The 26,222-nt window shown below is 45.6% G+C and overlaps 1 protein-coding gene and 1 long non-coding RNA gene across 2 annotated transcripts; both read left to right on the forward strand.

Moving 5' to 3' along the window:
* The first annotated feature begins 1,343 nt into the window (after window positions 1–1,343).
* On the forward strand, window positions 1,344–5,599 carry LOC125758136 (chymotrypsin-elastase inhibitor ixodidin-like). Its single transcript, XM_049414969.1, has 2 exons — window positions 1,344–1,526; window positions 5,270–5,599. Exons 1-2 carry the CDS (start codon window positions 1,463–1,465, stop codon window positions 5,494–5,496), a joined length of 291 nt encoding a protein of 96 aa, XP_049270926.1. The 5' UTR covers window positions 1,344–1,462; the 3' UTR covers window positions 5,497–5,599.
* Window positions 5,600–8,747: 3,148 nt separating this feature from the next.
* Window positions 8,748–19,228, forward strand: LOC119393518 (uncharacterized). Its single transcript, XR_005183919.2, has 3 exons — window positions 8,748–8,862; window positions 14,430–14,669; window positions 19,132–19,228. It is a non-coding gene; the product is annotated as an uncharacterized LOC119393518 (long non-coding RNA).
* Window positions 19,229–26,222: the final 6,994 nt, after the last annotated feature.

Here is a 26,222-nt window from a genome sequence, read left to right on the forward strand (position 1 = left end):
CTTGAGACCAGTCATGTCTGTGCAGTTCACGGACATACTCATTTCGAAAATAAGAACAAATGGGATGAAAACGGTAATGAGTGTGGGCCGGGCCGCTAGCGAAAGGTCTCAAACCCCTAGTACACACCATGCGTTGCACCCCCCCCCCCCCGCCCAAGAAAAAAAGAAAAAGAAAAAAAGAAAATGCTACCAGCGCTGCTGCTGCTGTACACCTGTCCGGATGTACGGTATTGTGCAAACCGTCTTTTACGGACAAGGTAAAATTCCACACCGGTATTTGCGCCGTCGTGGGAAGGCTTCTTATTGAAGTTATTGTGATTATACGGCTACCCGCTAGCTGGTCGGCAAGCTGAGCAGCGACTCCCATCAATTGCAAAAATAACAAGCAAGAACCGCTGTCAGCGAAGTGTATAAAGAACTGTGCTGTGAAGAAGCTAAAACAAACCCCAATAAGTTATTTTGGAAGGAAACTAATGTACTTTGAGCAAGAAGGGCAGAACTCTTGAGATACTAACAGACATTTCATTCAAGTGAAACAAAATAGGTCACAGTTAAGAAATTTTCAAGCAGACATTTTCGCACATTGGCGTTTGCTGCTACATTATATGGATCTTTAATAACAAATTTGATAATGTATCGAAGTATCTTAAGATACAATTGCCAAGTATCGTATCGGATACAATTATTGCGGCAGTATCTTGTATCTGTATCTCCAATACTTCTTGCCTGAGTATCTTGTATCGTATCGCGATACAAATTAAAAGTATCTTTGCCCAGCCCTGGTTTTATGGGTTTTAATGTCCGATAGCGAATCAGGCTATGAGAGACACCGTAGTGAAGGGCTCCGGGTAATTTCTGCCACTTGGGATTCTTTATCGTGCACCTAAATATAAGCACACACGTCTCTAGCATTTCGCCTCCATCGAAATGTGACCGCCGCGGCCCGGTTCGAACCCGCGTCTTTCGGGTGAGCAGCCAAGCACCGTAACCCCTGTACTACCGCGGCAGACACAGAAAGGCCTTTGAGCTAGAGCATGTGACCTTTGTGCACGATTGGCAGACCCACTTATTGAAGAAAAAAAAAATCTGGCCCGTGTTTCTCTTCGAGATGTGTCAGCCTTATCTAAAGAGTGGACACCTAAAGGTCACCACTCCTTTTAAGCATCCGATAACGTCATACAAACAGGCTTATCTTACCATCTTTTTTGTTCGTGTGTTACAGCTAGATAGTACGCGCTGCTGCACGTGTCTGCAGGAGCGTCTTGTCTTAAGAGTCTGTGGAGGGCCCCGTATTTTAGGACGCTTGTAGTCAACCGCTTATCACTCGTGTGCTATGGGGCGACAGCCAGCGATCTGTTGTCGATCGTCGCGTCTGGAAGAAGCGCCGCCTACAGGAGCCGACTGTAAGCGTCACCGTCTCCGCCGAATAACCTGATATACAAGTTCAGCGAGAAGTGTCGCCATGAAGACGTCCTTCGTGATAGTTCTTTTTCTGTGCTCCGCCGCGCTGACGGTGGCTACGGATGGTGCGTAAAAAAACTTAAAAAATGCTTTTGATTGCTTTTTGTATACCTCTTTGAGAAGGAACAGACGTACGCAGGACTTGTGGCTTTTTTATGCAAAACTCAATTTCCCCTGCGATGTGCAAGCTCGAGGAAGATTTATAACGACAGGGTCTTACCCGATATTCGCCTGGAAAGAAACCTTTCCGAAAACTTATAGTTTTGTCCGCAACTAACAGCGTTACATAATTAAACAGTTAATTGCCTTAAGTGACTATCTTTGTTATACACGTAGGACTGCATAGTTCAGCCGATCAATGAACAATGTCGTATAGCCGCAATTACTTCATGTCACAGTTAAGCTGCAGGAAAGCCCTTCAGCTTTCGACGTTCACTAGGTAAATGCGATCGCGACAGCATCGTTCTTGCGCATTGGAGGAATATAGATATGACGTTAATAAAGGTATGCTCTGAAATTGTTACTCTACAACATGCTGTGAATGGGGAGACGCGATAGGATGAGACGCAGATAAACGAAAAATGAGCATATAAAGCATTTAAGTTGTAGGTGCACGTGAATAATGCCATTTGAATACAGGGTTCGCAACTTGTCACCAAGCCAAATAACATGCTTGTGACTAAACAAAAAACGCGTTTTCGGTCATATGGAGTACTTTTGCGACGTTATAATGCCTATAATGCCGACGTTATAAGTGATGAGTGGAGTCCAGATACCCGTGGATTGTTTTGTTCGGTGAAGGATAAGACTTTGATGGCTAGAGCAGGTTTAGTGGAAACCCATTGAGACGTGGCAATATACTAACTTGTTTGGAGGAAATCAGGAAATTTCACACGGCCCATTCTGAAAGTAAGATACTGTTATTCAATCACAGCAATCTATTCAGCCGGACATGCACTTGAGGTACACTCTTAAAAAAAAGTACTGGTATTTACTAACTTTCAGGTACAACATTCATTACCTATGTAGTAACTTCATTACTACTTACAGTTACTAACAGTGAAGTAGAAATACAAAGGTAGCAAATTTGCTATCATTTCAGGCACTAGCTGTTGTTATGGTTCCCAGCGCTAGGGAACTAGAATTACCTAATAAAATAAAAATAGGGACGTATTGCTTGTACGTATACTTTTTTACGTTACCGTGTTACCGGATACCGGATGGACTCTGCGCATGCACGAACCTTTACGGAACGTAAACTAATCACCTGTTAGGCTTTACGTTTACGGCCCTATCTCGCAAATCCACCTTCGTTCGTCGCTATTCACGATATCCGCTTTGCGGAGACTCCAGCCGCCGAGTCAAAATAAGCCTAAGTGCTAGCGCCACTTACGATCACCTTGTTTCAGCCGGATTACCGAGGCTAGAGCGACCTAGAATACCGAAGCCGTAAACGTGAGAGGCCGAAGGCCTCTGACAGGCTGGATAAGTGGCGTCATCTAGCGGGGCCAGGGTGAACCAGGCAAGCACAAAATTGTTATTGCAGAAACATCGGGCATTCTACTTCCAATGTAAATGCCTTGCAGCAGCATAATTACGAATGAGTTGCCTTTTTATTCATTTTTTCCCTCAAAAACACTAAGCGAAAACAAACGTGTCCATGACTTTGGTTGCACGAAGCGTCACGAGATGTCGACACCATCGTCCGGTAACCCGGCATTGCTACACCCCTTTGCGTATACCGGGATACTGCAAACGCTAAAAACCTCTTTTATGAGTTGGCCGCAACGGTAATTCAATATTATCTAAATTAAATCTAGTTTAAATGCAGTTATCATCACAATTTAGTGGTTTCGCAAACGTAAACGTTTACGCACGTACGTGAAGATTTACGTTTGGGTAGCTAAAAACTTTACTAAAACCCGAGTGCCGGACGATAGGCGTGCGCACAGTGGGGGTAGGGAGGGGGGTTATACATATAACATTGGTTATACATATAACCAATGTCTTGGACCCAGATTATCATAACTTACTACTTGCATATGCCTGTGCCATGACGAAGCACAAAGCTGTTTTTTCAACATAATAAATAAACTCTCCACAAGACCGTAATAATAACAGCGCAGCATACCACGGTAATAATAATATCTGGGGTTCAACGTCCCAAAACCACGATATGATTATGAGAGACGCCGTAGTGGAGGGCTCCGGAAATTTCGACCACCTGGGGTTCTTTAATGTGCACCTAAATCTAAGTACACGAGCCTCAAACATTTTTGCCTCCATCGAAAATGCAGCCGCCGCGGCCGGGATTCGATTCCGCGACCTTCGGGTCAGCAGTCGAGTGCCATAACCTCTAGACCACCGTGGCGGGGCAGCATACCACGGTCAGTAGAGGTTGTAGTAACGGTAGTAGAGGTTGTAGAGGTAGAAGCATTAACCTTTACAAACCTTGACGCCCTGAACAGTAATAACAACGTTCACGACCTCTAATATACAGATTGTCCCAAATATCACGCAGCACGATTGAAAAAAAAGTGGAACGTCGTTACGCGAAACACACCTAGTGTATATTGTTCCCAGTATAGTGTAGTAGCCACTACTCATTTTTTGTTAATGAGGTTTAGTAATTAGTCCTAATTATGTTTCTAACTCGACAAATAGTCACCTAATAACTAAAATGTGAATGAGGAGTATGCAGGCATGTTCAAATGATATGTAACTGCGCTCTTCCGCAGACGTCGCAGTCCGGGCTTTGGGAAGCAGGAAGGCCGGGATGGTGCGCGCGAAATTTTCATTAGATCAGACGCAAGATGGCCGAGAATGTGACTCTAAGCTGTCACAAAAAAAAAAAAAAAAAACGGCGATGAGAGCGGCGATTTATCCTGGACCGCCACGCGCACCCTGAAAATGCTAAACAATTCCAGGAGATATGAAGTTGAACGTGGAAAAGTTATGCTTACAGCATAAGAACTTGTTGTTGGGCGAGTTGGTGAGTACTTAACATCGTGGTTTAGCGCTAAAAAAGACAGGCACATGTGAGAGACAGGACAGCGCCTGTCCTGTCTCTCACATGTGCCTGTCTTTTTTAGCGCTAAACCACGATGTTATGCTTACAGCTGCGAAGGGCATGGCGTCGCATTTACTCTGTAAGCATGGCGAGTACTTGATTAGGCAGGGTAAGTCGCAGCTTCTCAACAACAACGCCCGAAGTTTACCATACCTAAGGGTTAATATATTTACTAATTTCATTTGACTGGCTGCTTGATTGACAGAATCAGAACTTGAGTGATTAGCTAACGGGCTAAGGGAGCAGTAGTTGGCATACTCTGAGAGTGTTCGCACGTTACACATATTTGTTCTAACGAAACTCTCGCACACGCGTACTCAGTGCCAAAGTTTTGCAAGGGATATGAGAAAAAGCTGAATGCGTCCACATCACCTTAGTCACTGCATTTACAATGTGTACGAAAAATCTGCGTTTTCTCGGATTACACGGTCCGTAAACATTTTACTGCAAGACTAGCATTTAGAACGTCTGAAAAATGTTTACCTTGATTTATGTGATTGATTGATTGATTGATTGATTGATTGATTGATTGATTGATTGATTGATTGATTGATTGATTGATTGATTGACGCCATCTCTGAACGTTAGCTTGCGCACTTCGAGAGTGTTCACACCTTCTTTCTGTTCTAATGAAACTTTCGTAAACCGACAGTGGCGACGCAGGCGGCTGGAACGTGCGCGCAAGATGCTAGCCTTCGTGCCTAACAAAGAATTTTTTGTTGCGGTACCGAAATGCAGAAGAGTCGGACAGCGCGGGGAGCTGGCGTCCGGAGCCGCAGCCATGCGCCGAGGGCGAGACGTGGAAGGAGTGCGTGAGCGGTAGCTGCGCTGAAGCCACCTGCGATCAACCGGTGGTGGGACCAGCGTGCACCGAAGACTGCAACTTCGGCTGCTACTGCGCTGATGGTTTCTATCGAGACCAGCACAAGGCCTGCGTCACCAGAGACAAATGCGCTGAACACTAGCAAGCAAAAATACAACAAAAGAAAGACGTTTGTGTAGTTTTGAGCAAAGCGTGACATACTCTACCAGTGACGCCTAATGTCATCCATGAAAATTATAGCTGCTCAAATTATAGTGCTAAAATGCTGCACAAAAGCATAAGAATTATACGCTTAGATGTTTCTTCTTTCTTCCTTTTTAGGAGAGCTTATCGGCGCTATATTGCAACTGACAACATTTTTCTATAATGATGCCCATTAGATTGTGGTGTTCGATATAAAACAGAGTATCATTTGCCCCTGGTTTACAATGCGATATGACTTGCTTTTTCTGTTCTCGCAGCTGTCAGGGCTGTTCTGCAAGTTCGAGAGCTTAGTCAAGCGGTCATTCAGACTTCTTGAGTAAACACACAGTATGACTTGATTAAGAGATTGTTTGTCAAAATTCCCATAGTAATATGCGAAAGCGCCCCTATCGCAAAAAACGGCATTTCCAGTGCGTCCCAGTGCCTTTCGGCGCACTGGGTGGCACTGGAAACGCTGTACAGTGCGTCCCAGTGTACTACAGCGTGCTGGGAGGCACTGAGAGAGAATGTACAGCGTGGCCAGTGCCGCCCAGTGCGCTGTAAGACATTCGGCCACACTGTACAGTATTCCCAGTGTCTCACTGCGCACTGGGAGGCACTGGCCACGCTGTACAGTGTCTGCCCGCGCACTGAGAACACTGGCGGCACTTCGGAAAAAACTATAGGCGTGCTTGGTGGACTTCGTATAAGATTTGATATTGGATCACGAGATTTCGAAAGAAAAGTTTATCGAATATTTGGAAAATAATATTCTATTCTGTGCCCTACACATATGTAGCTTTAGTTTTAGTTAGGCGACGGACTTACGTATACGCTAAACACATTTATCCGTCGAGCGAGCGCCCGCGCAAGCGCTTTCACTGCAGTGTGCGATCGAGTGTCCTTAATGTAGTTATATAACTGCACCGAAAAAACTTGTCATTTGCAACACAATATGACATTAGTATTAGTCTGATAATCAGCATCAACCGATTCTAGCAGTCAGTCCTTTCATATGGGCTCGTACCGCTCAAAGCCGCACTTCATTGGCAGCAGTTAGCCGCTGCTGCTCCATCTCGGCGTTTTTAGCTTGATTTCTGTAGTCTAAGATGCAAATATGACCTCGCTTTAGTCAGGTATGATCGAAAGCACATTTGAACGGTTATTGGATTATTCGTAAGTGAATATCTACGTTTTTCACAGCGATCGTGCTGCACGGAGTACAGCCCTAAGCGTAATGGTCGGTTCGGCTATAGAGTGAACAACTGCGGCTGTATAGTACGCGGCACGTAAACATGGGCAGAAAATATATCCAAATGGGTGAAGGAAACTAAAGTGTTCTGTGTGCAGTTCATATGCACGATGTTTTCTACATCGGTATGGCTAACCGCTTAGCTAGTATGTGCGATTACCGCAACACATCTGCGGTAACGCTAATATGTTTTGCGGCAAAACGTGCCAGGCAGATGTTCTGACCCTTGGCAGCACATAAACAAATCAAGTGTCTTTGGTTAGGTTGTCGCGAGCACGAAGAGACCGAAATCTGCGTTTCTAAACCAGAACCTAAAATACTGGCTAGCGGAATCAGTTATAACATGAAGAAAAAAAAGGACCGTCTCTTGTCTTCCAAGCGTGGTGTCAATATAGAAGAAAAAAAATTGTAAGTGCGGTGTAGCGGTAAGGTGTGAGACTCAGAATGGACGGAGTGTCGAGATGGTGGGTTCAACTCCTGCTCGCTCTTTTTTTTTTGGTTTTTTTTTTTCGCACTGCTCGTGTTTCAGCCGTCATTGCAATCTGGGCATGTCCACAATTTTTAAAACAAAGTGTGCAGCGCGCCAGCGTCCAGCGTGCCTTGTGCAGCGTGCCAGCGTCCCAGTACCCAGCGCCACACTGGTCCGATAATCATGCATGGCAGTGGTAGAGCGCCACTGGGTTTTACATTAGGAGTCGAATGCATTCGCTCTTTTCCTTGATGACACGTAAAGCAAAAAAAAGCAAGAAGAAAAGAAAAAAAAAAGACAAAGAAAGCGTGCTAAAGGAGAAAAGGAAGGAAGAGATACGGGGGAAGAAGAATTCAACAAATGAAAGGAGAGAACCGGCCTTTAACGGCCAGATCTGCATCGTAGATCTAAAGACGAAAAGTTGACGTTAAGATTATGGCGAGTGGAATGCATCAGTTGAAATCGCTGGGTAAAATACATAGGATAAAGGACTCGCAACCACTAGGAGGACAGAACACGTTCGAGGAACTCTTTTTCTTGTTCGTTATGCTTATTTTCATCCTACCGAAACAGAAACAAACAAAAACAAGACGTTACGCATTGCGTACCAAAAAGCTTGCGAACCTTGAGGGAGACCCGCGGTTAATATTCCGCCGACCGTGACGTAAAAAAGAAGTAAGTAGAAATGTGACGCTACGCAAGGAATAAGAAAACTTTCGATAAATAACTTCCACTTGTGCTTGAGAGCTTACGCTTCCGTTTGTCGAACGCCTACTAAAGGTATAAATGGCGCAAAACTCTGGAACTATAGAACAAACACAAAAGCAGATGAGGTCGTGGCCCCAACTCTGTCCTTGTCACTGTTTATTTCTGTTACATCATTTTCCACCAGTTAAAAAATGGTTATAATGGAGTACTAACTTAGCCCAGCGGTCTAGTCATCTTGAAGCATAAGCGCAGTTATCAAAAGAAGGCACGCAGCATGCGCACTTGCTCGATGTCTCTGGTCTAATAAATTAACGGGGGCGGCAGCCGAGAAGGAATACCGAATATAGCTAGGGCCGAACTGCGCTTGGCGCCGGCTTGATGGGAACATCCGTCGCTCGAATGGCCGTCAACCGCTTTCCTATCGGACGTTCATTGGCATGCGCACCTACGCGTCGGCACTGTGCAGTGTCCTTCGCTGAAAAGCCACTTCAGTGGACAGCCGCTATCGGATTGAGTCGACAGTGTTTTTCGTGTAATCGTAAACAGCGAGCGTTCGATCACTGACCGCGAGAGTGAGACGCGACTGAGAAGAGTGCAGAGGGAGGAGAGGAGTGGAAGAGAGGAGGCAAAAGAAGTAAGATGTGTTTCGTAACACACCAACCCCAAGCGCGTATCCGTAAGCCGCGCTTATCGCTTCAAATGCAGGAATACTTGAGATGGTTCGTGTATGTATATGTAGCATTCACCTTGCGAACGCTATAAAGGTCCGTGCATAAAAGGGAGCGTACGTGCCCCTATGCCGCTTTTCACTGGGCTGCAGTCGAAACGCACTAGCATGAAGGCTTTCGTCGTCGCTCTGCTCGTCAGCATCGTGGCTGTGGCGCTTGGCGTCGACGGTGAGACAGGCGCAGAAACCTTCTCGCGGTCATTTATTTCTCTTTCGCATTAATCGCTGCTAACGGCGTGAAAAAAGCTAATTATTTGTGAGAAAGCGTGCATGTGCTCGCCTTCGCTAATGACTAATGGGGGTTTCGCATTCACCCTTTTTCCGCACGCCCACAAATGTGAAAGACGACCGTTTGTTTTGCTCCTTATCAGTCTGTTCACATACGGGTAGACAGGAAGCGTCGGATGGATTGAAAGGAGGGATTCGTGAATTGCGTAATAGCGGCTTGCTTTTAAGAGAGAGCAAACTCAGCACTGCCTTTTTATCTGGCCTGACAGCGCTTGCGCTTACTGCGTGCGCGTCTCTGAAATGACAGGCACACGCACGCAATCCTGGCTTGCATAGAGTTGATACTATTCTCATAGCAGCAATAATGAAGCAGCAATCTGGAGGTGCTTGCATTCGCATGATCTAGAGCCTCGTTTTTTTAACGATTCTTGTGATTTTACCCTATTATTTCACCAATTCCTCTCGGACTAGAGTTAATGTATATACATATATAGACCGGGTGCTTCAAGAAACGTGTCCGGAAATGTTATAATATACAGAAAACCAGATGTATGCGCACTTTTAGCGCAATCAGTTTGATCACAGCGGCACGCTCCTTGAAGTGGGTCGTGGTTAAAATTTGCACAGCAATTAACAGAACAAACCATCATTTAAAGCGTTACCGTGAGCCGATTGAACCCAACCGAAGGAGAGACGTCCTTTGTACAGTGAATCCATATCCGTTTTAAGATTTCCAACAATTCTACAGACTACACACTGGTTCTAATTTCTACAGACTGATGATGCCTGCCCAATTTGACGCAGGAAACCGAAACCGAGTTTTCAATGAGCGCAGTCGTCGCGATCTTCAGTAACACCCAGTGTTACATCGTTGTTTGCAAGCTTGTTGCCGGATGAAGATGCGCGAGCGTCTTTGTCAACTGGCTGTGCTGGCAAGCGTGATCATTTGCAACAACGGAAGGATAAAGGTAGGCGATTGATAGCGATCCTTGCTCATTCTTGCGTGGAAATACGAGGGAAACAGTGATGCCACACTGGACGATGCTGAAGGTCGCGGCAATCGCACTCCTTCACATTTCGGTCTCGTTTTCCTGCGCGGAATTACCCAGTCTTCATCACTCCGCAAGAATCAGCAGGGTCGTAATTTTGCTAATCATAAAACGATTATGGATACCCTGCGTAAATAACTTCCATTAGGTTCGACCATTTGCCTGTTCTGCTTTCATTCGATCACTACTTCGACCTTCAAGCCACTGAAAAGTAAGACTTCAAGCCACACTTCTTTGGCGGCCTGTTCGTATACTTGCACGCTAAGTTACACCTCTCAAGAGGCAAGTCAAGGCGGCCAATGCGGTTAAGGTCTATAGAATATCTGCCATAAGGCCTCGCCCCCTAAATGAGGCCTGTGATCTGTGGCTGATTTCCTGGGTTCTGACGAGAGGCTATTTGTCATTAGATATAGAAATTTGGATGATGACAATGTTAAGGCAGCCATAGCGGTCAGCGGTGGCATTGGTGCAACACGCAAGCGCCTCTCTACGCACTTTTCGGTATTGCAGCCGTCGAAGAACGATGCTCCAGCGCACGAACCGAAACTCGAGATGGCGCCCACGATTAACTGTGAGGCTGCAAAGATTTGCAACGTCGACATGCTATGCTTAAGTGCTCGGCCCGCTGGGAACCTGCCCGAGCGCCTGCCGCATGTGCCGGCAAGTTAGACAAAATTATAGTCCCTACTTCACCAACATAGCACCCATTCTCTTTGCGAAGTTGCACAAGCTGCTCAGAATATTACATCGCAGCGTCCCGAGGCATCTTCAGCGGCCAGACAGACTAGTCCTTACGTTATATCGGGTGCTTGCAGCGTGGTCGAGTGTAAAGAGGACAGGCGCAGGGCGGCGCGGAAGAGAGGTGCAGGGGACGAGGAGAAAGATAAAATAAAGAAGAAGCTTGTAGGGACGAGCTGTTGTCTTTGTCTCGTCTTTATAGCTTCTCAAGAGGCAAACTAATGCGTGGTTTAAGGAACAGTAAAACGAGATGGTATCAGTGCACGCGCATTTAGCTGAATATTGCGCTTGTGGAATCAACGAATCCGACGGCAGTCACTACATCATTAAAAGGCACCAATAGACGTTCTGTCACAACTGGTGCCATCGAAACAATTCTAGAACGAAGCATTTATATACCTTGTTCATTTGTCATAACGATAGGCCCGTCAAGCTTCCTACTGCACAGTAGTAATATGCTATTGCTCTGGTAATGCAAACGCATCTTGGGCGATAACAAAACGTACTATTACGGAAATGGTATCCGTCGTGGTAGCATAGCAAATAAGGTGTCGCCCTGCTGAAATCGAGGACGTGGATTCGGTTCCCGGCCCCGGCGGCCGCGTCTCAAATGCGGGAACATCCTTATACTTAGATTAAGACGCATGTTAAGAGCACCAGGTGGTCAAAATTAATCAGCGGTCTCCCGCTACAGCGTGCCTCATAATTAGGGCTCCGTGTTTTACGTTTTATCCGAAAAAATCTGATAAATATTCGCCGGTAAAATTTTTGACAATTCGGATTTATCCTATAAACTCCGATTTCAAAGGTCAATATGACCTGATTTCGTTCTTTATCAAAAGGGCCAGTTCTAAGCGCTCATTGATAAAATTATGGTATGACCGATTTAGTTTACTGTGCCTAGCTGCATTAAGCGACGTATACCTGTATTGTGCTCGGAATCAGCTTCCTACATGCAGAAGCTTCACAAGGACTTCCAACTCTCCAACCCCGAATTCAAGCTGCTTCGATTCAAAGATCCGTGCTAGCTACTCAACAACGCTCTGGAGGATGGAATCAGGACGATCTCGTTTAACATAGTTCACGATTTCGTTGTGCACTTTCCTGCCCTGTTGAAGTAGTCACAGGAGCTGCGCCGTCAGTTTGGTCTTGTGTGCTTGGCCATGGGCATGTCCATCAAGTCGCTGAAAACAATATGTCCGTCGAGGTGGTTCTCTTTTTATGAAGCTCTAGAAGACATTTTGGACTACTGGTGCGCCATTTTGTCTTTCTTAAGAAGCGACGAAGCCAAGGGAACGAAGTGTGAAAAGCTCAAGAGCCTTATTTCATCGCCTGAAGCTGTGCACGACTTGCTCGTTAAGATGAGGTTTCTCAAGACCAATTCGGGTGCCATGCTCTCTATTATTAAGGAACTTGAGGCAGAAAGTACCCTGGTACACCAAGTGTATCCCATACCGAGGTCTTCCAACCGAGGTCTTCGCAACAGATGTCACAAGTCTGTTGGACCTCCTTCACGAGATTGACCGCTTAACGACTGTCGCAGACTTTCACGGATACTACGCTGCTGTCGCCGAAAAAAGTGTAGGCAGACATCTGAGAGGAACCTGTGCGATCAACTCCAGAACACCAAAGAATCGTTTTGGTACTGAGTTTAAATTGTGAACCCAAATGTGAAGCATGAGCTGCCCTGCGTGTTTGAAACCTATGCGCCTATTTTTGAATTAGTGCGTCTTGAAACTGACGACACGAACCAGCTCCTGAGTGATTTTTCGAACTCTCAGTGCTATGAAATATGTAACATTGTTGAACCCCGGTCGTTTTGGAGACTTCACAATGTCCAGTGGCCAGTGTATAGGTCGGCAAACTCACTCATGAGTCGACTCATTCAGAATCACTCAGACTCAGATCGGGCCGTGAGTCTGAGTGAGTCCGGCTGAGTAATATTTTGGCGAGATTGAGTCGGAGTGAGTCCGGTTGGAGACAGTATTAGTGAGTCTGAATCCGAGTGAGTCCAGTTGAGGAAAATATTGGTGAGTCTGAGTCCGAGTGAGCCTTAAGCTCAAAATATATTTCTTGAGTGAGTCCGAGTGGGCTCCACCTTTTGTTGCCGACTTATGGTCCCTCTACTCATCTTCAGCATTACCATCAACCTTATATCGGCTTACGTTTATACTCAAGTCTATTCACACATTCCTCAGCGCACTAGCATTCATGCGCCACCTCAATATTTATTGATCAGAGGCGCGAGTTAAGGGAAGGGGTGGCATGACCTCCCCCCGCAAACTCTTTCATGGCAAGTTATTGATAAAACTATCCTGTGTCAGTCGTGTATTTCATAAAAATGTCCTTACTGGATTGATATATGATAATTATTATATATGATATATGACGATAACTCGTATTTGATGGTACAAGGTCAAAGGCGTATCGTAGATCACCGATTATGTGCGTATTCGCGTTAAAGAGGATGGACAGATGATAGAAAAAGCTGATTTTACGCCAACGGACTCATGAGTCGACTCACTCAGGCTCACTCAGACTCAGGTGAAGCCGTGAGTCTGAGTCTGAGTGAATCCGGCTGAGTAATATATTTGTGAGTTTGAGTCTGAGTGAGTCCGGATGGGTATAAGTTTAGTGAGTCTGAGTGAGTCCGGCTGAGGAAAATTTTGGGGAGTCTGGGTCCGAGTGAGCCCTCAGAGCAAAATACATTTCTTGAGTGAGTCCGAGTGAGCTCCACCTTTTTTTGCCGACCTATGGGCCAGTGCTTTCTCGCTGCGCGCTGCGTCTTCTGGCGCTTCCTGTTTCTAGCGCTAACGTTGAAAGGGCATTTTCAAAGCTGAGAGTCGTCAATCGAAAGGAGCGCGCTTCGATCACTGACAGCTGCCTCGCAAAGTATGCTTGCGTGTTTTACAATACGCTTTAAGCATAAGGTTGTTATACGCACAAATACAGGTGTTTTGTGTTCAAGTATTTCGCTTGTGCACGTATATCTTTGTGCGTTCAGACCTTCTAAAAAAAATAAAGTGTGCTTCGTGTGTTTTGATGTTTTAGTATGGAAATATGAATTTATCTAAGATTTTGAGGTTTTGAGAATAACGCAAAACTCCGAATTTCGGAGAATTCGGGATTTACGAGAAATGAACTCCGATAAATGCCGAATTTCCGCCAAAAATATAAACTCCGATAAACACCCGCCGATTTTCAAGAAATATAAACACCGAAAACACGGAGCCCTACTCGTAATCATAGCATGGTTTTGGCACACAAAGCCCCCAAATTCCCTTTGAAATGGAACTTCTCCTTTTACGGAAGCCTATAGTCATTCCTGATTGGAAGGTCAGGTACACATACGTGTGACTGGTGCAAGTTTGAAGAGACAATCGAATACATATTGCATTTTCGTCTTCTTTGTAATATCGAACGCAACATTCTTAGGAGTATTCTAAGTGGGTTAGATCGTAGATCATACTCACATAAATTCATGGACCATGGCGGCTCCGCATTTTTCTTGTCATATATTTCATACTTCGCAGACATGACCGTCACCGAGCGATACATGCGCCTTGCTTGATTGGTGGTAACGCCGAAACCTGGTGAGGGACCCTCAACCCTCTTTTTCTTCCATGTAGAGCGTAACAAACAGGTCGCGCGTATGCTATACCTGTCCAGCTTTTCTTTTCCACATTTCTCAACCCATGACACGTGCTTTTTCCTAATGCAGAGGAGCCACCGGTAACGATCGAGTGGCCTCCGCGTCCCCAGCCGTGCGGGGAAGGCGAGACGTGGAAACAGTGCGTAAGCGGAAGCTGCGCCGAGGCCACCTGCGCTCGGCCACAGATTGGACCGCAGTGCACATCCGACTGCCGTTACGGGTGCTACTGCGCCGATGGTTTCTACAGAAACTCGCGGCAGGTCTGCGTCACCCGCGACAAATGTCCCTGAAAAGTGGTCGCCGAGCAAGGTAAGAGCAAGGTCAAGGGCGTGCCCATTGTGTCTGTGTTTCTGTTCTTTGCGTTTGTTCTATTAAGGCGAAAGCCTTGGATGCCTCATCAAACGTGAAAACTGACGGTCGGTGTCAGCGGTGGCGTCGGCGTCAACACGAGTGATGCATATATTGCCATCACGTGATGAAGTCACTATATGATGTCATGACGACGTCAGATATCGGCAATATGTGTGACGTCATCGTGACGTCATCATGACGTGCCGTCACATGATGACGTCATCACACGTCATCACATGACACCGTCGTTTGTTAAAACGTGCGCCGTTCCCGGAGGCAGCGCAAGAAAAAAAGGAAGTGCACGAAGCTTGCAATGCTTCCGATCTCGGAGGCAGTGAGAAACCACGTTTGGTTCAGAAATCTTTCGGAGGGGCGCGTGAGAGGATTAGTACATCAACTGAGAAGAAGAAGATGAATATGGCTCTCACCTTCGAGTCGTGTTAGGCGGTTACATAAGGGACCTTGTGAGTTTTTTTTTTTTTTTTGCTACAATGACCTTACCAAGTATGAACCAGTATGTATAAGAACTGGTTATCTTGAGAAGTGGCGAGTTTTTCGGGGTACATTAGGGACTTGAAAGAATCAGCAGCTGTATAACAATGGATGACTCCGACTGCAAATAGGCAACATTTCGAAAATGGGGTTCGTCTTCGTACCACTTGTCGTAACGATGACTACGCAACCTGAAATCGACAAGTCGACAGCGACATGTCCTCCCGTCAAAGAGTATTATCCAAAAGAGATCCCGTATTCAGGACAGGACTGCAGCCACAACCATCTAACATTTACGACCATTGGGTGACGGACAATAAGTTTGCAGAGGAACCAGTTCATTACTTTCACCATGCACATTTTGAAGCTTTTATACGACTTTCGCTCATTTGTTCTTCAGATGCCTTGCGCAAAATCCTCCGCAATGAAAAAAAAATCTACTGATTAGCTCTGTGCGTGCTGAAAGACAGAGGTATAAAAAGAGTGGGGTACAGATTCAAGCGGTCTGAACCCGGTTGGCGACACATTCGCCGGGGAAGTGACAGAGTAAAAGTACAGTGGCAAAGGAAATGCTGAGGCTGCAGATTTTCAAAATCATAGATACTGAGCCCTTCGTTACGAATAATGAGTCATTTCAGATAACTTCAATAAAGCCGCCGCACCGCTGCCGCCTCTAGCGACTATAGCGAGTTTGATGGTATAGATACAGAAGTATAGGAGAAACGGTCAGTTGGAACTTTTGGACATATTCAAAGAAATAGTGCTGGATAAATAGGGTGAGTGGGTGCGTTTTGAGTGCTTATCTTGTGTTCCTATACACATTGTGTGTGATCTTGTCACAACTAGTTAATCGAAGGCTATCTCCGGGCGGGTTCCAAGCACTGACGATTCGGTTCCCCTAAACGCACCACTGAAGCACGGACATCTTAAGAGTAGGTCGTTTTAGTGCGTCAGCGAACGCCGGTTGTGGTTCAAAGAGCGAGTCAGAGCCAATAGTATATATATATATATATATATATATATATATATATATATATATATATATATATATATATATATATATATACAGGGTGTTTCAAGAAATGTGTCCAACCTTCTCAAAAAATCAGGAAAATGCGATATTTGATTGCTGCCTTCAGAATTGGTTTTTCTGTAGTGGCAGGGATTTTAAGATGCTTAAATAAAGTATTTGGGACTGTAATTAAAAAAGTTATATTAATTAACTTTTTAATTAGTGGAGTTAGGTGGTTGTGTCAAATGGGAGAATTGAAGTTCTTCATGCCAGAAACCAAACCCAACTTTGAGATTTCGAAAAAGTGGCATCTAGTAGTAATTACGAAGTAATGAAATTCAACCAAATTCAATGGCAAAACCCAAACAGAAACATGGAAGAACGCAACTGCCATATTCTTCTGAGACGTCCAAAATGAGTGAATGACTTTTTCTGTAGCGCTAGGCATCTTAAGATGGTTAGAGACATGACTTGAGACAGTAATTAAGAAATATAAATTAATTAACGTTTTAATTAGTGGAGTTAGGTGACTGTGTCAAATTGGGGAATTGAAGTTCTTCGTGCCAGAAACCCATCCCAACATTCAGATTTCGAAAAAGCGGCCTCTAGTAATAATTACGAAGTAACGAAATTCAACCGAATTCGATGGCTTTCGCTGTTGAAAGCCGATGCATTTCGTTCAAATTCATTACTTCGTAATTATTACTAGAGGCCGCTTTTTCGAAATCTGAATGTTGGGATGGGTTTCTGGCACGAAGAACTTCAATTCTCCCATTTGACACAATCACCTATCTCGACTAATTAAAAAGTTAATTAACGTAACTTTCTTAATTATTGTCCTAAATGATGTCCTTATCTACCTTAAAATTCCTGCCGCTACAGAAAAAGCAATTCTGAAAGCCCCGAGCACATATCGCATTTTCCTGATTTTTTTAGAAGGTTGGACACATTTCTTGAAACACCCTGTATATATATATATATATACTCTCAATTAAGGTAGTAGAAAAAAGAAAACTATCACCACCTTAACGGGTATGTGCCACAGTGCAGCGACCTGAGAACGAGTACAGAGAGAAAGAAAGAAAAAAGAAGGAAGGAGAGAAACATACACAGAGACGGAAAGAAATGTATAAAGAAAAAGAAAGAGGGAAATTCTTGCCGAAAGAAATTCTTCCCGAGATGGTATTCTAACGCGCGTACCCTCTATCAGAAGGCGAGCATCCTAACCACTCGGCTATCCAGGCACGCTAGCAGAGCATAGCATAGCATTGTATAGTGTAGTGTAGCAAGGGGGTAGGAAAGGGAAGTGAGCGTGAGGAGGAGAGATGCGATTGTGAGGAGGAGGGAAAGGAGGAGGGGAGAGAGTACAGCGTAGCACAAAAACAATGTTAAAGAGAGAAATAGAGAGAAAGAAATGCAGAAAGAAAGAGAGACAGAGAGAACATCAGCGAAAGACAGAGATAGAAGTAAAGAGACATAGAAAAAAAAAGATAGAAAGAAAGAGGAAGCAAGCATCGCGCCGTCTATCGACCAGATACCGCACCACCTGACCGAGCCGCGCATGAGCAGTAGCTAAGCTACGCCCACCGACGGACACATCGCGCGCAACCTCCGCTCTATAGTGCAGAGCCTGCCTGCGTACTGCTGAGGAGGAAGCCGTGCATTTCGAAGCTAGACATGTTGGTCGACGGGGAGTATACGAGCGGCGAAGGGTCGGTGCTGCGCTGTACCAAGCTTTGCGCGACTTAATGCAAACTTCCCGCAATTTCTTTTAGAGCGCAGCTGTCAGGCTACCGTTCCTGCGTCATGCGGCGTCGCCGTTACCGTCGCCGTTGCCGAAGGTGGCGTAACCGATAGACATGAAAAAATAACCGATAGACTTGAAAAAAGGAAATGAGAAAAAAAGTACAAGGATCGAGTGGGATTTGAACGCGGGCCCTCTGTGCGGCAGTCGAATATTTTACCACAGAGCCACTCTGGTAGATCTCACGGGTTTCATGTCAGACAAGGAATCGCGTTAACCTATGTAATATAGCGGGGCAGAAGAACAAAATAGTCATCACACAACGCTAATTGCGCAATGAGTGTGTGGTTTAATGCTTCCCACCGCTGCAATGTGCTCAGCCATAATTTTTTTTATCATCATCAGCCACATTCAGAATCAACAAAGTGCACATAATACCTTACAGATGTGTAGCGGGTACCTCGCTTATCTGCAGAAAGACGAATAATGGCTTAGTGGGTGCTGTCCTACTTCACAAAAATTATGTTTTGTGCAAAACGAAGCTGCACTCATAATTTGCATTAGGCAGTATCGTAATCGTCGGTGAATTTTTTTTGCGCGGATTCGATTGAATTTAAGTTAAACTGCATGTGTGAGTTGCAAACCACCAAGGCGTATTGAAGAATGGGGAGAACCAATGCTTTATACAAAGGAATATTACAAACTCGCGCGGTCCGTTATGCGTTCGCCTAAGACGACTCGAAGGCGAAAGCCATCTTCTCCTTTTTCTTCTCAGACGTGCTCATGCGATGTCACATTATGTGACGTCATAGTGACGTCACAAAATTTTGCGATCTGTGTCGTCGTGATGAGGTCAAGGGAGTGGTCATGACATGATGATTTTTTACATTGCTCGTCTTGACGCCGACGCCGATGGTCACTTTTCGCGGTCTAAGGCGTTCGTCTTGAAATATACACACACAAACGCTCGCGTACATATGTACGTTAGCACGGGTTGCATGTTTTATATCCAGCAGGCGACGCTGTACAAAATTTCATGTACGTGAAACATCAGGAAAGCTTTCATGGTAGTGTTATCACGTGGTAATTCAAACTTGTATTTAAGTTGCCTGGCTGCGCGGGGCAAGTATGGCAGACGTGAACTCATACATTAATAACGTTTTCTTTTGCAGACATCTAGGCTGCATGATCGCCATGGATTAAGCCTTCACCTGTCAATCTCAAATAAATTTGGCAATAAAAGCAGCGAGGGGACAGTTTTAGTCCACATTATGCCTTGTATGTCTACGACAATGGATGGCAGTCTGGTAAGTGAACATAATGTTGCCGAAGCATAGGCATGTATATACAATGTCAACATTACTAATTGACTGAACGATTCACATGATTTAGCATCACAAAACAACTATGGTGCTACGACAAACGCCGTAGTGGAGGGCTCCGGATTTATACCAGCTAGGGTTCTTTAACGTGCCCTGACATAGCACAGTAGACGGGCCTCTAGCATTTCGCCCCCACTGAAACGCGATCACGGCCGCCGGAATCGAACCCGCGACTTTCGTGTCATCAATCGAGCACCGTAACCAATGTACCACCTCGGCGGACAAAATCTGCTAACTGTTATTTCAAAACTACATCTAATGACGAGCGAATCTAGCTTAGTGCTGTGAATCCGAGAGAAGAACTCTATAGCGTTATGCATCGAACGCATATATATAAACGTATGCACTCTACAGCACCTGATGGAACTGCGGCCGCTTGAAGACGAACTTAAACTCCGCTTTGCACAGTGAGAAATTTCTGATACTGGGTGCGCGCCACGTATGGTAAGCACGGCGACGCTTCGGGCCGAATAAAAGCGCCACCGCTGCTGCAGGGCTTCGCCGCAAATCGAGGAACCGCGTGAGCGCACGTGTCTGCTTTTACCGCAGCATTTTCTTCTTGCTCCTTCGCGATGTTGATGTAGGCGGAAATGCACTGCTTGTAGAATGAGGTATGGAAAAAAAAAAGACTCTAGAGAAAACAATTGTCTTCCCATAGAGAGCGTTCAAATAAGGCAACCGGAAACCAGCGCTGACAGGATTCCAAAATGCGGCGTGCGGGAAAAGAAAACATGCGTCTAACGTTTGCGGCAGCCAAGACACTCAGCCTGGGGTGTTTACCGCATGCAAATGACAGAAATGCGCCATTATCTTCCTCAGTTCTGGCGCGAAGGAGAAATTCACGTCAAGCGGGAAGAACCGGTTGTCACGAAGCCCTCGCGTATTTTCACGGAAGACGAGGCGCGTGTTGATGCGTCGGACGGGAGTACGAACCCGCCTCCGCGTGGACGTTCAAGTGAAGACGCTGAACTGAAGCGTGAGCGCGTAGAGAACAAGAGGAAAACGCTTGCGGCGGATATTGGCGATTTCTTCAGCCGTGTCACCCCGTCAGAATGCGTGAATCGTCGCCGAGTTTTGTTTTCTTTCTTCTATCTGGCGCATGAAAGCGCATTTGACTGATCGCCATAGGTGCGTCAGTGCATACAGGCGCAACCTAAAGCTTCACTCGGATGTAGCGAGATTATAGCATCAAGCGCCGTTTTTAAAAGCTTTAAATTTGTTTTTAACGAAAGATTGAAGTTAAGGGCTCGTTTTGCTTTGTTAAACACAACCTTAATGAAAACCAACAGACAATAAAGCCAAGGGAGGCATAGGAGACGTTATTTGTAGTTTTTTAACTGTATTGTAGTAATTATGGTATAAATGTTTAGAAATTAAAGTTGACGAAAACACAACTTGCCGCCTCAGTGGCTGAACCAGCAACCTTCGGATAACGCACCCGATGCAAGGTATATGTAAACTGGCAGCGAAACTTCCATAGAAGGCCAAGTGTCAAGTAGTCGGCAGCTCGTTGCCACCGTCGCCATCTACGTATCGCGGGGACAATTAACAGCAATCAAAAAATTAAAAAATTAAATATGACCTCACAACCGGAAGTGGTAGCGACGTCGCGCATTTGCATTACATGGCGCGAAATTGAAATTTTTTAAAATTGCTGACCTTTTACATTATTTTGATAACTACGCGATCGTATCGCGTCTTTACGGCTCACCAATTGCATGTGCGAGAGAACAGGAAGAATAACAAGAGAAATTAGGGAAGCACGCTTCTTTTATTGGCCACTTAGTGTCCTTGCAATATAGACCACAATACTTTGCAGATGAAAAAATTATGATGCAACGGCTCACGAGCACAAGAGCACAATAGTTCGAACACTCACGTTGCCCAATCGAGGAAAACCTCTGGAGCGAGACAGCGGCCTTGGAAGTACGTATCCCTTTAGTAACCTTACAGTAAATCGTTTCTTCGCTTAGCGTGTCGCATTCACCGTCGAGGGCAGGCCTGCCGTGTGCCAGCGAATATAGTATGCAGTCACAGGAGCGGTTATCTACAGATTTTGTGAGCTAGTTCAGCTTCTCTGAAGTGTTGCGCCAGTAAACAACACAAAAGCAAATAAATATCTGCGTGCTTCGCTGCAAATGTCGTCTAAAGACGATAGAAGAGGCGCTGCGTGAGATATGGACGCCATCTGGCAATATGTCGGGAAACATCAGTGCTGTGTTGCGGGCTGATAGTCCCGGTGCAGCAGCAGGCGAAGACCGGCGGTGACCAACGCGACCGGTAGGGACGCCGGCCAGCCCGAACACGCGGTGTGGCGCAAAGCGCCGCAGGAGAAGAAACGTCCGCACTCAACGAGTACTCTCCACACACTCTTTTATTTACACGTCGCCTGGGTAAAACGGGAATTAAAATCCCTCTATCTTTCAAAAGTAGCGAAAGGTCTTGATTCAGCCGCCGCGCCCTGCGATAGGCCGGTGTGCGCCACGTGATCTTTTCGCCTTCGCGCCCCGCGCAAAGGATCCAGCGGCGGCAGCGCTGTGCCGGCGATAGGTACGGATCACTGTGTTTTCTAGCGTGGAGTGTGGCGATTTTAGCAAGTAGAGAGTACTTCACGCGCCTCTGTCGCATTGTTGTTGCAAACTAGAAGCGTTTATGTACCTGAAATTGAGTGGACGCAGGAATTCCGCGTTTGAATTTAATGTTTGGAGCGTGACGTGCTAGTATGTCGGGTCTCTATGCCTTCGGTTGCCTCCCCAGCGCGGAGGACAGAAAAAAGTTTTTCTTTTTTTTTTCGTTCCTCGCGGTGACAAAAATATAAGCTGAAGGAAGGCCTAACAAAATCAGTCGCAAGAAGTTTGCGCCCACAGAAAACGCCCGGAAATGCGAAGTAAGTTATTTTGTAATGGTTATAACTTCAAGCAGCCTTTTGCCTGGCCGGCGTGCTTTTGTTCATGCGCATGCATGAGCATTATCTCAGCAACGCTATTATTGCTTCGGCATTCTTTATGCCGTAGATTTGTGCGCAGTAGTCAATGGAAAGTCACGCCCCGTGTCTTTAACAATAAATTGCTCGGAACCCAATAAAGCTGCCTTTGTTTTTCTCACCGAGGTGGCTTCAACACTACAAGCTCACAGGGAAATGAGTATTTGGGATTAGTTTTTTGCCACACCTTGCCGTGTTTTGCCGCACTGTTGTGTGCGAGATCGATTAAGACTTCTTCGCTGAAGCATTCCGCGTGATGTTTTCCCTAGAGGACCAGAATGCTATTGACATGTTCGAATAAATAATATTGCAAGACGCTCGGAGGAAAAGACTGAAACCATATATGCCATATATGCCATATATTTAAGGTCTGTACGTGTATACATACCACAAATTTATTTGAAATCACATTGGGTAACATTGCAACGTACCTTTATATCTGCGGGGCACGGAGGCAACGGGGGTAGTAAAAGGGGGACGGCTTTGGATAAATGCACGTTGTTGAAAACAGTTAAACATTAAAATGGGCGAGGCACTAGTGGGCATGCTATATTTTCTAGATCTTGAAAGGTACTCAAGTTGCTGATATTCCTCAAATGCAGTGCAACTGAATTTGAGGAATATCAGCCCTTCTCCTAAGGGAGGAATGCATGAGGAATATCTCCTCTTCTCCTAAGTAAACCTCTTAGAGTATAAACAAAATAAGCTTAGTTAAAAATACCGTGTAACCGTGGGAAGACTTCCGAACACTGACAAACACAGACAAACCAATAATAGCACGTATTTTGCGCTACGCAATACAAGAGCGCTAGGTGCCCGATGAAGTTTCCGAAAGTACCAGTACGCTGACTACCTGCCTATTTTATTCGAGCTAGAAAACAAGCACTTTTAACTCACCCAAACACCACCTGTTCTTCAAGTTACGCTGAATGTCAAGATATGCAAAGAAAAAAAAAATAAATGCCCTGCATGATTGCTACTGTGGGGAAACCGCTCGGAACCTGCTTCGGAAACGCACGTACGCGTTTTATTTCAATATTTAACGTGCTCCGTGCTCGTTAAAGTTATTGTCCCTGTAGTTTGATAACTGATGAGCATCTTAAGCCACAAATATTAATATAGTAGCGGTTCAAGCGAGCACCCAGTTCGGTTTCACGCGCCCGCAATATGCACGACAGCGAGCGGCGCGTCGTCTGCTATCGCTGCTCCTTGGACCCCTCGAGAGGGCGCGCGTGTAGTTGTCGATACCTTTATAAATACAGAGACCTTAACAGGAATGCCAGAGCGGCACCCCCTGACATTCGTACAGTGCAATACTGAACCGAAACCGAAACACAACAATGAGCTTGTGCAGAGTGCACGGAGGAAGGCATGTTTCAGCGCAGTCGCATTTTCAGCGCAGCTTAAGAAACTATGGTCTTTAGAATTACGTATCTATCTATTTTCTATTAAAGGAACACAGCATTTAATACTCACCTAGTGATGTTGCGCCTCAGATATGTGTAATATTTACTTTTTGATCGACAACGTTCACAAGTATGAACAGTCATACCAGTTCAAGATGGGTGGGCGATAAGCAAGTGGTTCAACTTTGGCCGGGTCGTTGAATCGGGTGACAGACAGACAGACAGACAGACAGGCGAAAATTTCTGCGCTTAAGTTCCGCAAGAAAGACTATCGTCTTTAAACAACCTAAAGAAGGTACGCACGAAAGAACCGCGTGAAAGTGAGCGATGCCTCGTTGACCCGACAATGCGCCGAACCAGCCGAACTAAACACAAGCCCACATCACCCACATAGCAGACTGCCTTCATACGCCGCGCGCCCCCTCCCATTTATGGCGCTCGACAAAAAAAATGATGCAATCAACTATTTACTCAGGTTTCAGATAAATCGTAAAATAAATTTCTAGTTTACCCTGGCATATATAAATTAAGAGTATTCGAAAAAAGATTCCATTGAGCTTTAGGGGCGAAGCACCTTAGGGTCTCGGCGTGTCGGCATGCATCGTCGTCTGCTGTCGGGACGGTCCATTTGCTTTAGCGCAAGAGAGGGCGCCACCGCCTCAGCGCTCGCCGTGTGGCAAGAGAGAGCGAACGGCGCGCGTTGACCAAGGTCTATCCAAATAGGTCGCGAAGCTTCGGGCGAAAAGCGGTTCAGATCCTATTGTCAGCGACATCAGCATGGGGAGTTATGGGAGTAGCGATTGAAGCGCGACTAGGTGTGGTGGGAACAAACACTAATAACAAAAAACCTAATTTCATTCAACCACAAAATAATATTTATATTTTATGACCGAGATTTATTTCAGAATAACATTTATTTAGATCCAGTGTACAAAGAATTCATGAAAATGTATATGCATTATCAAAAATCTTCTTATTAGCGCCCTCTAAAGAATGACACATGCCATTGCTCTGCGACGCAGTCCTTGTAGTGTTCGGAAAGGCGCGCGTAAAGTTCGTCCTGCGGCGACACACCCCCTCAGGTGTGCTGGTGTTTCGCACTTGCATGCGTGCTGTGAATTATTGTGGTGAGAATTTGATTTTTGTGTGCGCGAAGTTGCGATGTGCGTTTCATCATTGGTGAACGTGTTGGCTACGGTGTTCAACGGACAACGGCACGAGGCGGCTAACATTTCACGCCGAACGCTTTCCTCGGTACTAGCGGAAACGATGTGGTGTTCCAAGGATGCAATAGCAACACGCGTACGCCTGGCGAGCCCTCTCTTCTAGATAAGACACCGGGGCAACGGTTCGGAGTAGTGTGCTTGCTGGATTTTCATGGATCAGTATTCCTGCTGCCCGGTTTCCTTCGTGAACATGCGGTGCCTACTATATTTCCGGTTATCGGTGAGCAGATCGCTAAGTTATCTGTCGCGCTACGATCGCTACAATTCGCATGTCTTGATACGTTACACGTAAGGTTAATTTACCGGAACAAAAGGCAAAACGTAGTGCACGTAGTGTACGCACCTTTTGTACTTATGACATTTGTTGCTCATTGTGTAGGGTGTGTTAAATTGCTTTATTGTGACCATTGAATAAAACTGAAATATCATTATTTTGGCGTGACCAGGCGTCATTTCTTCTCGTTAGAAGTGAAGCACGCATGCAATGCGCTCTTTAAGTCCCCTGCGCATGTGCGAAGCAAATAAGCAACGCTGCAAATATGAGATGTACGCTGCTGCCTACGTTATTCACGCTGTGGAAGATCACACGAACGCAGAATAAAAGCTCAGAGAATAAAGTTTCCTGGTAAAACCAAGGCGAATTCCACGACGGTACACTTAAACACGGCTGTTTATTCACGGGTCGATACTAGTTTAGCTAGCGTTGGCTTCAAGCGCATTCGCCAAGGGCTTGCCGGCTCGCTGTAGCGCGAGTCCTTAGTGATCAGGGGCCTAGGAAAAATATTTTGAGGTCAAATTTCGCGCTAGTGCCAACAAAATGACGTCACTTTTTTACCGGATATTGCGTCACATCCGCTTTATTTTTTGTTCCGCCGGAAGTGTTCCCTCCTCACACAGATGGCGCCAAGCCCCATGAGCAGCTGATGAGCAGCCATTTTGTGAACGTATGGGCTTCTATGGAAGCTTCGCTACCATTTACATTTACCTTGCGTTGACTACGGAAACGCTCTTTCTGCGATGAACGCTGAACTACCAGCTCGCAAGGAACGAGAATGCGCCCTCGCCTGCGAGAGACAACGCCGACGCAGGCAGCGTCTGCTAGCGAGTTTCTTGATTGAAAAAACCTACTGCTCGCGCTGCACAACCGTTCACCGGCCACCGCGTATATATAGGCACTGGATCTTGACCTGTAATGTAGTGCCGGTGGGAGATTTCTCTTGTGCGTAGTTGAACAATAAACATTCCAAACTTGCACGTTAACTAAAA

The sequence above is a fragment of the Rhipicephalus sanguineus genome, chromosome 1 (assembly GCF_013339695.2).
Source record: "Rhipicephalus sanguineus isolate Rsan-2018 chromosome 1, BIME_Rsan_1.4, whole genome shotgun sequence".
NCBI lineage: Eukaryota > Metazoa > Arthropoda > Arachnida > Ixodida > Ixodidae > Rhipicephalus > Rhipicephalus sanguineus.